Genomic DNA, 15,366 nt, shown 5'->3' with positions numbered 1-15,366 from the left:
TTGAAACATTTCATCAGTGTACATTTTTCGTCATTTTTGAGCAGCAAAAGACAATCAGTTTTCCCCCGAATGCATTAGCCTGATATAAACTTCAGAGTTGATGTTCATCAAGCGATTTAGGACCGGCTGTCATAGGGCTTCTTCTTCTCTTCTTCTCTTTTTTCCCCGGGGGCAGGCCCAGACGCACGTGCAATTCATTTTCAGTTGCAAACCAGAGTCTTCCTTTCAGAACCTATTGACGGAATGTGGTAGGACTCCCTCCCCATCCCTTATCCATTTGCAAAAGTGAAACTAGATGGTTTGAGCTCGAAGAAGTACGAAACGCAAACAACGTGGCATCTGCTACACTTTGCATCTTCTATTTTTGTCGATAGTTCCGGTGTAGTTGTGCATTCATGCTTCGAGGGGTTACACTTTGTTCTTCCGAGATTTATTTTTCATAAGGTTCGTTACACCGAAATGAAAGAAGGTTCATTTTTCCGAAAAATGAATTAAGGTTAATCTTTTCGAAGATTCGTTAGTATGCACTTTCTGTTCGTCTTTAGAATAACAAACCTTCGGAATAACGGACCTTATTTTCAATTTCGGATTAACAAAGCTTTGGATAAAATGAACCTTATTTCATTTTTGGATGAACGAAAATTCGGAATGATCAACCTTCAGAATATAACGAACCTGTGATCAATGTTTGGTTTGTCTCCGCGTCGATTCTTCCCACTTATGGTACCTGTTTTCTAGCCATGCTTGCTATAATGTTACTTTCCTGCATATTTAGGCCCGTACAGGTGAATCGTATTCTTACTTGGATCACTGGATTCTGTTTCGAGTACTACTTGATCATGTAGGAACTCTATAAAGTCTTCTTCTTTTTTTTTTTTGAAGGCTTGAACACGTTGAAGGTTTGCAGCCTCTTCCCACCTCCCTGCTCCGAGGCTGTAGTCTACATCCTACTTTGTTTCTTTGATCCATACTTGTCTTGAATTTTTGGATTTTGCTTTGCAGCATCTGTCCTTTTGCCTGCTGGTTTGCGAACATGCTTGCCGTTCTGATTGCGTTATCTTTCACGTTCATTTGTGCAAGGTCATGATTATACTTTTTTTTTCTACATGCTCTTAGTTGCCTATCAGCTATGCGCTATTTCATGGGAAACAAAACGCCTATGATAGCTAATCTTGCTGCAATGGTAAGTGTCATGATAACAACGAGAATTCCACTTCCTGCTTGGTTGTTGCTATACACAATTCAAGCGGTTGCCATCCAAGCAAGAATTGCTATCATAACATCTTTTATGAAATGAGACCCATGGTTCTTTCATTGCAGCTCGTTCTTCAATTGCCTATAGGATGTCTTTGTACGCTGAAAAAATATCGGTGTTGAATTTAACACCATGGGTGTTAAATCTAGCACCGATCAAGCGTCAATAAAGGACCACACCCCGCAGGTGCAGAAAGTATGTTGTGATGGTGTTAAAACGTTTTCACCTGGCACTTCGTGGTGTTAATTTGACACTGTTATAGCTGGTGATATTTTTGACACTGCGCTGGTGTTAATTCAACAATGACACAGCATGGTGTAGATTTGATATTGCTGGTGTTAATGTCTATGGTATAACACTCGTCCAGCTTCAATAGGAGACCACACAAAATGGTGTTACTGTGGTGTAAATGTGTTCACACCTTTTTTTCCCCAAAAAAAATCAAATACTTCATCGGAAAATTATTAATCGTCTTGTTGAAATTTAAAATCGACAAGAAGAACAATAACTAAGAAACTATTAAAAAAACAATGATATATTTTGGAATGACACCCGGAGGTGTTAATCTAACACCATCAATGAGCACCGGAAATTTAACACCAGCTCGGTGTTTCATATTAAACACCGGACCTTTTGCAGTGTGGACCTATGACAGTATGTAGGCCTATGTATGTATATGTATGGTTTGTGTGTGTGTGTGTGTGTGTGTGTGTGTGCGTGTGTGTTTGTGTGTGTATCTTTTGTTCATCAGATCCTAATTCATTTCCATTGCTTCCTTTTGTTTCATTTTTTGAGTGTATATTGACTTATGTGTCACGCTGTGGGGATTCTGTGAATTGCCCGAATATCATACAACTGTATATCACTATGCAGAATTAGGACATTTTCACATAAGCCACACTGTGACAGTGTGTTTGTTCCCAAAGGATTGCCTTGTCTTCCCCGTTCCCCCCTCTCTCTCTTTGCTGTATAAGATTTCTTGATATAATTTCTTAGTATGAAATACTCGCAGATGAAACTGATGCGCCGCGAGGTCTTATGTGAACTCCGTATATGGAACTGGGTTAGAATTAAAGGGATTGTATAGTTTTGGTTGAGACCTAATTTCAGGTTTCTACAATTTTTGGGTGAGATAATGAGAAACCTCCTATAGAATATGAAAGAGCATGTAATTCCATGAGGAATACGTTTGTTTGATGAAAATTGGTTTTGAAATGGCTGAGATATCCAAAACAGAGCGATTCTAATAAAGTGTGGGACCCACCTTTTATTACAATCGCTTTGTTTCACTATGTTTTTGGATGTTTCAGTCATTCCAAACCCGATTTTCATCAAATAAAGTTTGAATTCCTCTTAAAATGGTATGCTCTGTATTATTTCATAAGTGTTTTCTTTGTATCTCACAAAAAGTTAAAAGCCCAATTCTCATCTCCACCAATACTGTACCATCCCTTTAAGCCATGAGAAGAAGAAAAGAAATCTACTGTGAAATAGTTAAACACAATGAAGAAACAGTAGTAAAATGTATTCATACACATGTATCTTTATATACTTTCCCAGTACAGCAGCGTTGGAACTTGCATAAGATATTTATAGATATATAAAAGGTGACGGCACGACACTCAAAATGTTCGCACGCTTGAGTGTTTCATCAGATTTACATCATTACTCCATGCTTTTGTTCTGAACCATATAATACAGCACAGTAGTCAAATTTTCGACAACTTTAACCTTGAATCACCACTCTGTGTAGTGCTTAAACTGCTATGTGATGAACATGTGTGTTTATGGCAACGATAATAATTCTATATACTCCATATTGATTATGATTCGTGACTTCTTGTTTTCGTTTATTCATTTTTTATGGTTTATGATTTATCACGTGTTTATTTTCTTGTCTCACTCTTTAAAGTCCTGGTAGCTGAAACAAAATGTACTATTTGATGCTTTTGAGATGTCTATTAATCGGACGACACGGTGACCGACAGCAGAAGTCAAATGGAATTGTCACGCCAATCTTGGGTTTTCTTAATTGGTGTTATGTGCAGTTCATGCCATGTTCATGGGCTTTTATATTTGTGTTTTTCGTGATTGTTTGTTTGCTTTTCTATCCTGTCTATCCTGTAATGCCTGTCATGTTTTTAATTACTCTATATTTTCCGTTTGTAAGTTTTTGAGTCGATTGTGTGAGTTGTTCATAGTATACAAGCTCAGATTTTTAGTAGACCCCTTACTTCTATTCCCTCGAAGCAAGGAGAATGTAACAACTTTGGTTTAAAACTATGCATGCATGCTTTTAATTTGTTAATATTTATCGTACAGTCAACAGTAAGTTGTGTTGGCCTACTCCAGATCATTTGCAATGTTTTGTAGCATATGTTGTTTGTCTGTTCATTTCACAGCCCATATTCAGCTGCACGAGCTGGTCTTCCATGGGGTCCAGTTGGATGTGAGGCGGGACCACTTCACCGGGTTATGCACCCTGCTCTTTGCGATGAATGAATGAAGCGGCATCTGTTTTTTTTTTCGTATTTTATTAAAATGAATACAATCTGTTTCATTCTTCTTTTCACCGTGTGTAATTTCTTCCTCGGGAAGATTATCCAATATACAGTTAAAAAAAATAGGCCCACATACTAAATTGGTAACGTTGCACGTTTTCGTATTCCTCGTTGTTTTTCTAAAATCGGGATATTGAATATGATGTGCAAACTTGTTCCTAATCATCCATTATGTCAGTGCTAAAAAAAAATCGAGTTGGCCTCTTATAAAAGGCCTTGATAGTTTGATATCTCCGTATTGAATTACAGAAACATTGTACGTTTTCGTATTCCTCGTTGTTTTTCTAAAATCGGGATATTGAACATGATGTGCAAACTTGTTCCTAATCATCCATTATGTCAGTGCTAAAAAAAAATCGAGTTGGCCTCTTATAAAAGGCCTTGATAGTTTGATATCTCCGTATTGAATTACAGTATAAACCTGTACTTAGGACTACTTGCGTATGTTCTTCCTCAACATTACCATGGTAATCAAAGTAAGCTAAAGCAATATGTATAAATTAGAACAAATTTATGTGCCAAGTTGAATCAAGTCTTTCATAATGATACGGTGCACTCACGTTATAACGAACATGGTTATAACGACATTCCGCTTACAACAAAGTAAATATTCAGGCCACAACAGTATCGGCTCTATGGTTTTTATTGTTAATTTGCTCGGTTATAACGAAATTTTGATACAACGAAAGAAAACTGCTGGTCCCGAGGACTTCGATCGTTATAACGGGAGTCCAGACTGTATAGTACTGCGTGTTTTGAACAAAATTAAACTGCAATTAAACAATCTCATTATTACGCACTGGCTTTAAAACACAGAAGAGAAAAACTCCCACACAAAACACACACTGAGTCACAAACAAAGAGAAGAGAGGGCAAGAGGTTCTATGAGATAGGAAAATACAGGGTGGCCCAGAAAGAACGGAACACTTAAGATCTTTTATTTCAGTAATGTCGTTGCAAATAAGTCATTACTTTGCATACTATTGGAAAGGCCATTCCTTTTCCAATAGAATGACACCAAATTCTTTAATTTTGATTGATGCGTTATGATTTTAGGACTATTTTTGTCAACCCTTGCAATTTTCAAAATATGATCAAATTTGCACTCTCAGAGATGCCGAAACCAGCGAGAATTCGGCTTACCATAGAACCAGTAGCATTCACAATGATATTCACAATGACATTCACATTATTCACAATGACAACGGACAATAGTAATCACCTTTCGCCCCACATTCCACACATTGTGAACGCTACTGGTTCTATGGCAAGCCGATGTCTCGCTGGTTTCGGTATCTCTGAGAGTGCAAAATGATCACATTTTGAAAATTGCAAGGGTTGACAAGTATGGTCCTGAAATCATAACGCATCAACTAAAATTAAAGAATTTGGTGTCATTCTATTGGAAAAGGAATGGCCTTCCCAATATTGTGCAAAATAATGACATATTTGCAACAATATTGCTGAAATTAAAGATCTTAGGTGTTCCATTCTTTTTGGGCCACCCTGTATAGTCACATTTCTGACATGCAATATAGAACGTATTAATGGACCTGCCAATGAACACAGATGGAGGATCGCGCGCGCGTTTCTCATCACTTGAAAATTGTCATGAAATCACAGCTCCTCCTTTTAAAGGGACATTCCAGACGATTTTCATAATTTCACATCCTGTAGTGAATAAATTAACAGCTCCATATTGTATAGATTTGTGGAATTTATTGTGGTCCTTGAGCAGAGAAATTAATACTCTGAAAACCCAAAACAAATGACACTGTACAAAGATGATGACATAGGAGCCTCACATATTTTAGAAATGTGGCAATGTAATTCCATTACAATTCCATGTGCATAACAAGTTCACCTGTGTAGAATTTATGCATGCCTTCTTATGTTCTGCTTCCTTGAGCCCCCTACTCATGTATTCTTGTTGTGAGGCTGTCATGTCATCATCCTTGTTCATTGTGATTTGTTACAAATTTTGAAAACACTCCTATTCCTCATCCCAATCACTGCAAATTCTGAAACTCTGCACCCATAATAACCAATTTATAGTTGTTCATATTATGTAAAAGTCTGAAAATCATCCGGAGGACTCCTTTAAGAGGGGATTAGTATTCCACACTACAGACCTAATGGCTGTGATACTATACAATCAGTTCCATCAATCACTCATCATTTACATTCAAAGGGCAGTGAGACATTTTCATGTGGCCTATCGTTTTCAACAAAATATCACATGAAGATCGCATTCGCAATTAGGGTTAGGATATTAAACGTTGTTAAACGCAAAGTTTCCAAGTTTCGTTGCACGCTACTGCGAAGCTGTTTCGCCGTGAGAATTGAAAAACAAGCGTTGAATTTTAAAAACTTTTGTATACCCGTTTCCCACTGAGTTAATGCATACCAAGCATGATGCCTGTACATGATAAGCAGACTTTTGTTGTTGTTGTTGTGAAGTCTGAATCCTCGCTACTGATATTATATGTATATTCTCTGCAAACAGATCAAACCATGACGGTCGCTTCTCATACGAAGATAAGATTTTGGCCATTATTTATCTCCTGTTTTACCACATTTAATCTGAGGTGAAAGCAATTGCTCACCATGACCTAGTTAACCTTGCCAAACAGGGTCAAGTTAATGAGCCGAGTAGTTTTGTAGATATTTAATCAAAATCAGATTTAATGTAAGAAAGCTATAGGAAATGCTAAAATTTAACATGCGTTACTGTAGCACTCAGGCCGAGATTAGGTGGGGCGTGTGTTAAGGGGTTTACTGTAAACGATTCCAAATATAATTCCCAAATATGCCACCCAACGTGTGCACCAGATAGTTGGATTTCAATTCTTAAAATGGGAAATAACCCTCTCATTTTATGGGAAGGGTTATCCCACTCCCTCCCACACCATCCTTCTGCCTGGTTGCTGCGCTTAGATATTAAATTTTCAAATCATTAGTATTAATCAATCAATGACAAAGTCACGAAACAATTACAGCATTTAGTTTGTTTGGCGCTTTTTCTTGCAACTTATAACCAAAGTATGGCCCTTTTTTAATTGAAAGTCTTCAAAATATTTCACCAAAAGTTTGCATCAGATAGTCGAATTTCAATTCTAAAAATGAAAAAGATCCTTCCCTGTATTTGTGTCTACTATCGGTGCCCTGTGCAAAGCAATGTCCGTTTCCCTCTCGGTTTACAGTATTCTTCTTTCCGTTTCTATTCGTGCAACGGGGTTATCTCGCGAAGTAGAAATAGATGTTAATCAAAAGATGAGGACACGCAAATTGATATTTTAGGATCTTTCAGTTTAGACATTAATTACACTATTACCGCGGCCAGAATATTGAGCGCTGAGTCACTAATTTATCTGCTAGTAATTTAAACTATTCCTCTCTCGATGTTGAGACGTAATATGATGCCTCGTGCTTTGATACCATGTCACAAATCTCCGTTAGTGGTGTGATTTATTTCCCTACGTTTTAATCATCAGATCATTGCATGTAACCATTAAGGCAGAAGTAACTTTCTACAGAATGATATATGATTAATTCATATCAAAAAAGTCACCTGTGCCAGAGGAGTGTTCTGTAGACCATTTTATTTCATCTCTAATTGTTGGTCATCATTCTCACGCTGTCCTTGGTCTCATTTCATAAAAGATTTGCATGATGTAAAATTCTGCTAGGATGGCAACTTCTTGTATAGCAACAGCGAATCAGGAAGCAGGGTTCTTGTCATTGCCACGACACTTAGGCCCTACCATTGCAGTGAGAACTGTTGTCATAGCAACTTTTTAAAAATGAAATTGGCCCTGGTGAACTCCTTCCTTTAGCAGATGCTATTAAACCATCATTTCTACCCCCTGTAATCAGAGTGATCGTCATAGTGAATTTGTTTATTGTCAACGCCAATGGGAAAATATGACTCGCTTATACTATCAAAGTGCAAAATGATATCATTTCTGATTCTTGAGGTGATATATATAAGATATTTTATCACTTGTTTGTTAATGTGTTTAGAAACTAAACAGTGTAATAGGAAATGATTTTAAATGTCTACCAGGAATTCACTTGATTTGTATCCGTCTGGTACGAAGGAAATACCTGGAAAGTTTTCATAATAAATTCAGTCTGATCTATATGACCTAATGACTACATGAGAAAATATTGACAGACGACAAACAAATCATGATAATGAGGGAAAAAAATTATGTACACACACACACACACACACACACACACATACACACACAAATAATCATGAGCATCGCGAAATTCAACGCTCCTCGAATGCAAAGTGTGTAGAATCAAATTCACTTTCTCCCTATTGCTTCTCGGTAATATCACACGCTCTCTGCATTCATCTGAAATGCGTGTAAAAGGATGGTATAGTTTTGGTTGAGATGGGGATTAAACTTTTAACGTTTTGGGAGATAGTTAGAAGCCACTCATGAAATATTGAAGAGCATACATTTCAAAGACATATTCAAAGTTTAGTGGATGAAAATCAATTTTTGAAATGGCTGTGATATCCAAAAACAAAGTAAAACAAAACAATCCTAACGAAAGGTGGGTCCCACCTTTTATTGGGATCAGTTTCTCTTGGATATCTCGGCCATTTCAAAAACAATTTTTATAAAATAAACTTTGAATTCCTCTCAGAAGTGTATGTTCTTTCATATTACATAAGAGGTTTCTTGTAATCGTACAAAAGGTTGGTATCTGAAGCCCCTTCTCAACCTAAACTATATCATCCCTTTAAAGGAACGAATATCACTCGTTAAACAGTATAATGGCTGGTTTCATGTTATTTTCACGGGGATGGGGGATGGGGGGGGGGAGGGGTGTCTACCACGTTTATGTTTCGTATCAAAGACACTAGTATAATGTATTTTTCCAAAGCATAATTGCCAAGCTTGTTTCTCTTTTAACGCTTCTACAGGGCTTTTATTTCATCAAAGCACTTTCTTCAAATACATTAAATATATTCCATCGGAAGTCTGGGTCCAAGGGGAATCTCGTGACATCCTCTCCTCAACGAATTTGAATATGTCATTTCTGGAGGTGTCCTTTCATTATCACAATTTCTCGAAAAGTATGCACTTGTAGAATTTCTTTTTTTTTTACCGGTGTGTTTAATTCTGCTGAATCCTCTGCGTACCATGTGGCTTTAAACGCCAGCTTGAACATGCTATGGATTAGCGCTTTAATCACTGCGTTTGAGTTCCCTCTACTCCCCCTCCTACACGCACAATCACACGTACGTTATACCTTTGAGATACTGCAGCACGTGTCAGGTGTGGGATGCACGAAGGCCGTGTAAACCTCCTGCGAACGCGTAATGATTATTACGTGTATCAATATTGATAGTGCTGAGCGTGACACACGCAACTGCAATGCATAACGTCTAACCTCTAAAATATTAAAGTGGGATTTATGTTGATGTTGACTTAAAATGAGTTGGGTTTTGTCGAGTTTAAGTTATTTTGTTCTCACCCGTTTGCCTTCTTTTTATTCAAATGAAATTAATGATAAGTGACACAAAATGATTCATGAGAAGTTGTTGAGAATGCAAAATAATGACATATAATAACAATATCTGATAAAGTCATACATTTTTGAGAATAAATTCTTGTAAAAAGTATGTAAAATAACGACTTCAAAAGAACAGCAGTTTTGGAAGCTGATTCAATACCAGGTATTGTATTACATACTTAGGTCCAAAATGAACTAAAATACCAAGCTGCCATCTCCAAAGCTGTTCTGCTAATAGTCACAAGTACTTCGGCAATTTAGAAGCTTTTGATAAACCCGCAAATGAAAAACAGAACTTATGACATAAAATAAGGCTCAAATGAAAGCGAACTCTTGCATTGTCTTGGTTCTACCTTTATAAATGCGAACAAGAATAGTGAAAATTATTATAAAACAGATACAACATCAAACCGTCGTGATTTGAATTCTTGGTTTGACGGGTTAATCATGGCCAGCTTGATCTACGATCCCCAAAGCGCCATGATATTGCTCCGAAGCAATGGTCGCTTTAACCCAGAGCATATCATGGAGCATCGAGTTAATTCCCTGTAATCAACACGAGACGGACAGGATGTAGTCCTGCATGTTGAAGGGGGAGGGGCGATTTGCAAAGGACTGATAGCGATCAGGGTCGAGTGACACGACTCCATGACGTATATATATACTGATGGCATCGATTACGAATCGGACACACTGAAATCAGACACACTGAGAAAAACAATTTTCTGAAATGAATTAAAAAGAAAGATTACCTTCTTCCGGTCAGATCTGTCTGCCTGTGTGTGTGTCTGTCTGTCTGTCTCTATTTCTCTTTAATAGCTGTAATGAATACTTACTAAACGTGCATAATATAATCTTTTGTATGTTTGTGTTTGATATAGGCCTAATTGTATATTCATGTATATAAAGTTAATTCTACTGGACTAGCTGGCTACTGGAATAGCTTATGATGATCTACTCAAATGTATACGGCATATGATTATTCCACGAACAAGCAATTTTTATGTTTGTAGGCCTATGTATGTATGCATATGCGTTTTGTGAATAAATCAAATCAATAAGATGGCCAATGTTTATAAAGACTGTGTGACAATATTCTTTTTTTATCAGAGTAAGCCAGAATATCATATTCAGTATAAAGCAAAAGATCGCACGATTTACAACCTAAAAATGCAAAAGCTTCATAAGGTACGTAGGAGGGAGGGTGGGGGAAGCTGGGGGAAACCCCTTCCAACGCCATACACATGTAGACCCCACCGGCATCACACATCAAAAGAGGCAAAGGGGCACCTATGGATGGATAGGTTGGAGGAAATGTCTGAAGCTTGATAACAACGACTGCTGTTTTTATATAAAGCTCACAAGATCTTCCTGATTTCTCACAGTTAGTCTGCCATTTCTGCCAACTTCTCATTTGTTTTTAAATTTCATGGATTTTGTCACGTACTACAAGAAGTTCTGGCAAGTCACCATGCTCTCAGTGGAAGTAGATTGTTCATTGTCAGGGGTGCTACGTGGTTATTAATCACTGGCTCAACATGTAAAAAAAATCTATCAAAAAAGAGACTTAAATAAAAGGTAAAAACGAATTCCGAACCCCAAGGGAATCCCCAAAGAAACCAACTACACGTGTATACACCCTAAACAAAACAAAACGAAATCTCCCCTACTAAACCTGATCAGTATTTCCCTACGGAAGCAACTTTTCCGTTTTATTTTGTTCAATTATTGAATTATTTCATTTCTAACGTGATTAAACACCAATATCATTCATATCATTGCATCGTTTGAATATCAATACATTGTATACTTGATGACACTGATAGACTCTTGTATGAGGATAATTTTCACATGTTTATCATATCTCACGGTTCGGTCAAACACCATTTGAATTCATTGCTCATTACTGAAGTTATGTCGTTTTGTCTCTGTAAGCTGGGCAACAAAATAACAGCGACAACCAAACACACACACACACACCCACCCACACACACACTCACATACACTTTTCCTTATCTCAACTCTTCTTTTGGTAGCAGAAGGTGGGAAAACAAGGAAAGGCCAAAAAACAAACATTAAGTTAGTTTTCCATGTAGATGCAACATTTGCACAGATGTTACATGTGCGCATAAATTTGTTTGCGTGTGTGTGTGTGTGTGTGTGTGTGTGTGTGTGTGCGTGCATGTGAAGTAATGTGCTATTCTTTTTTTTTTACTTAGTTCAGGGTAAGCTGCAGATTAAAGCAGAAATGGCCAAAGCGATTTGTTTCCATATCGTTTGCACATTTATTGCAAAGCTTTCAAGATCGCGACACAATGATTCAAGAGGAACATAAAAACAGGCAAGAGCAATAATAGCAGCATAGAACACTGTTTCTGTAGCAGAGTGACAAACTGCAATAACAGGCAGAAATTCCCTGACAAAATGTGTTCTGCTCGGTAATGTCTAGTAAGAATAGGTTATCGAGGTTGATTCCCGTTATTTTCATCTTCTACTTCTTCTTTTTTTCCAAGGCCCCATAATGAGGGAAAGACATGGATAATTTAGTGGTCTCATCATTTTGCTATCTGATTCGAGAAATCTACTTAAAAGTGTCATTCAAATCAATATTCAAAGTACTTCTTTCCATTTCTTTTACACCATACCAGTAGAAAACAACACATTTTGATGGAATAACCGGGCGTGGATTTAATAACCTTGAAGGGAATTCTCAGAAGGCCAAAATGCCATGATACCATCATACCAGGTATTTGGTACTACATTACTGATACACATTTACTTTCATACTAACAATTACAACGCCATCACCTGTAAACGCAATCTGGTCTCGATCATTCATCTTTGTAACAAGATACATATAAGAGTCACATAATGTCCTTATATTGCACATGTAAATACAATAGTCCTACAGCAGTATGTACAACAAATGCATATATGATTATTCTATGGAATACAGTGATTCTCACGCATACATGTGAAACAATAGGAGATACAATTAATGCCCGATGTCGCTCTGTGCTTTGAAAACAAAGAAACTGTCTGATCAACAGACTAAAATTGATTTTGTCTTTTTATTCATATTGTATCAATTTGCAAAGTTGGATGTCATAATGACTCGATCACATAAAGCTTACTTATCTGGACTTTAATAGGGAATGTGAATTAAAGAGATTTCACTAAACCCATTTTGAACGCAACATACAAAATACAAGTATAAACAGCTTTCCGTAACTTAAGCATGATGTACCCTTCTCCGTCAATATTTCTGGGCTACATGACTCCCATAGAAGATCATGCTGGATTCCTTTTTAGTCCTGTTCAGATTGTGTGTTGCCCTCCCATGAAACCAGCTGAAGGCCACGCATAATCGGTTTCCTTCTATTGCCACTCACGGGCAGAGAGGCGATCAGTGTGACACAACATTTCAAACACATCATATCATAACAAATATGCAATGCCTCCTTTTTGTACACAGGGTGCGGCAATCGTCTGCAGGAACAACACCGTGCCCCCCACCCCATCCTCAGACAGTCAACCATAGGCATATTATGCTTGTTCCAGTTTCTTAGAGATGCTCCCTTTAAGGATGGAAAGGGGTTGGGATTTTGAGCCAATATCACAGGTTTTTCGAAGTGAAGCTGCACAAAATTCACCCATCATAGGCTTTCAGAAGGGAAGCCAGTAAAATTACCCCCATAAACAGATTTTTTTTTTTTTTTTTTGAAGGGAAGCTAGCAAAATTATCCCCTAAATGAAGGAAGATTGCCATGGTGAAGAGTGTCCATGATTATTCCACTGTTTGGGAATGATTTGAAAACCACCCCATAATTAAACAAATTTCGGATAGAAATACAATAACCATAAAATCCCCTATTCAAAGAATTCACGGGATTTTAACCCCGAATCGAGCTACTAAAATACACCTCTTTCCCCCCAAAAAATCCAGAATGCGCATGCAGTACAGATGACCACCTGAGCTTGGGCCGAGGAACAGCACACAGTAAAGGGCAACTTTGTCTTTGTGTGTCATATCCTTGGTGTAATCATGTATTCTTTTTCTTTTTCAATTCCACGTTTTCACTCATCAGTCAAGGATACTGACCCTGTAAAGAGGGTCACAAATTATGCTGGAAGGTTGCCCAAAGATCATTTTAGATGTTGCATTAACAAAATGTGTGCTAGTATTAAAAAGTTAATATAACTGTTTTGCCCTAAAAGAAAAATAATTATCAGTTGACAAGATTATGTTCAAAGCATTTTGAAGTAGAGTTCTAGAGATAAGGAAAACTCTTTTTGCATAACATCTCAACAGCCAGCCTCTTATTGTGCCATAAACTTCAGTCACATTCATAGTGACACTTAACCTGACAAATGCCCATATGTTTACAGAGGTCATAGTCCTTTCAATTATATAAGCTCATGTTTAAGTAAGTTTCAATATCCCTTCTGACATATTAAATCACTCTCTGTCTTAGTATACTCTTCTACTCCCGTATTAAAGTCTATTTCTATCTGCTAACATAATATATCTCTCTCACTCTCTGTCTCTTCTCATTATCTCTCTCTCCCTCAAACTCTATCGATCTCTTTCTATTTTTTCTTCTGTATACCAGTAGTTTATCCATTTATCTATTTCTACCTGGTAATAGATATCTCTCACTCTTTAAGTCTATTCTCAGTATCTCTCTCTCTCTGTATGTCTATTCCCATAAGTCTATTTCTATCTGCTAACATATATCTCTCTCACTCTCTGTCTCTTCTCATCATCTCTCTCTCCCACAAACTCTATCGATCTCTTTCTATTTTTTTTTCTGTATACAGTGTACTCCCGTTATAACGAAATGCCCGGGACTGGCAATGTTCTTTCGCTATAACGAAATTTTGTTATAACCGAACAAATACAGTATATAATAAAAACAAAGAAACCACGCACACGGTGTTGTGAAGCATTCTTCCATGCAGAGACGCTATAGAAATGCTTGTTCCGCTACGTATTTTCGAAAGCGATCCGCATTTCGTTATAACGGAGCATATTTCTTTTGTTTTTCTTTGTCAGTGGGGCTCGGAAAAGACTTCGTTATAACGAAAATTTCGCTATAACCGTGTTCGTTATAAGCGAATTTTGTTCCAAAGACTTTAATGGCGATAATTTTGGGACCACAAGTTTTACTTCGTTATAACGAAATTTCGTTATGACCGTGTTCGTTGCAACGGGAGTGCACTGTACCAGTAGTTTATCCATTTATCTATTTCTACCTGGTAATACATATCTCTCACTCTTTAAGTCTATTCTCAGTATCTCTCTCTCTGTATATGTCTATTCCCATAAGTCTATTTTGTGGGTACGTCAGAGAAGATGGTCCTTGTGTGTATCTGTTTCTCTCTATTTCTATCTGTTGATAATATATATCTCTCACTCTTTGTATTCAAATTATCTCTCTATCTCTGTATGTGTCTACTCCCATATACAGTCTATTTTGTGGGTACATCAGAGAAGATGGTCCTCGTGTGTATCTGCCTCTCTGCCTCCTCACCAAGAGTATCAAGCACAAGCTGGACAGGAAAAGAAAAAAGAGAAGAAAAAGAAATGATAACACTCTTTCATACATGCTCACAATCACACAGTCAAACATACAAACATGTACATGCATACACCTACAGATACACACTAACATATTATATATCTATCCACGAATAGTCAACTACACAGCCTCACTGGCCCGAATTCACGAAGGTGGTACGAACGAAACCATGGTTCCAAAACCATGGACAAAAACCATAGAGCGCCAAGTGTCGCATGGAATATTTCATTACGAAATTGGTCATTTCATCGACAAAATGACCATTTCGTTAATGAAATTATCATTTCGTGGACGAAATGTTCATCTAGTTACAAAATGTTGTCATTTTGTTACAAATTAATCATTTCATCGACGAAATGACTGATTTTGTAACGAAATATTCCATGCGACACTTGGTGCTCCATGGTTTTAACCATGGTTTCATTTGTAC

The 15,366-nt window shown here is 37.3% G+C and overlaps 1 protein-coding gene across 1 annotated transcript in view; it reads right to left on the bottom strand.

Moving 5' to 3' along the window:
• Window positions 1-14,285: 14,285 nt before the first annotated feature.
• The window catches only part of LOC139735633 (exocyst complex component 3-like), a 28,046-nt gene continuing 26,965 nt past the window's right edge, over window positions 14,286-15,366 (bottom strand). The window contains exon 23 of the mRNA XM_071646382.1: window positions 14,286-14,907. Within this exon, the coding sequence (XP_071502483.1) occupies window positions 14,827-14,907 (81 nt within the window). The 3' untranslated portion in view covers window positions 14,286-14,826. The remainder of the gene's footprint in view (window positions 14,908-15,366) is intronic.

Source organism: Diadema antillarum, unplaced genomic scaffold, assembly GCF_040938485.1.
Source record: "Diadema antillarum isolate AM-2024a unplaced genomic scaffold, OU_Dant_1.0 seq00000589_RagTag, whole genome shotgun sequence".
NCBI lineage: Eukaryota > Metazoa > Echinodermata > Echinoidea > Diadematoida > Diadematidae > Diadema > Diadema antillarum.
Note: the sequence above shows the minus strand (reverse complement) of the source record. Positions and strands in the feature narration are given on the sequence as shown.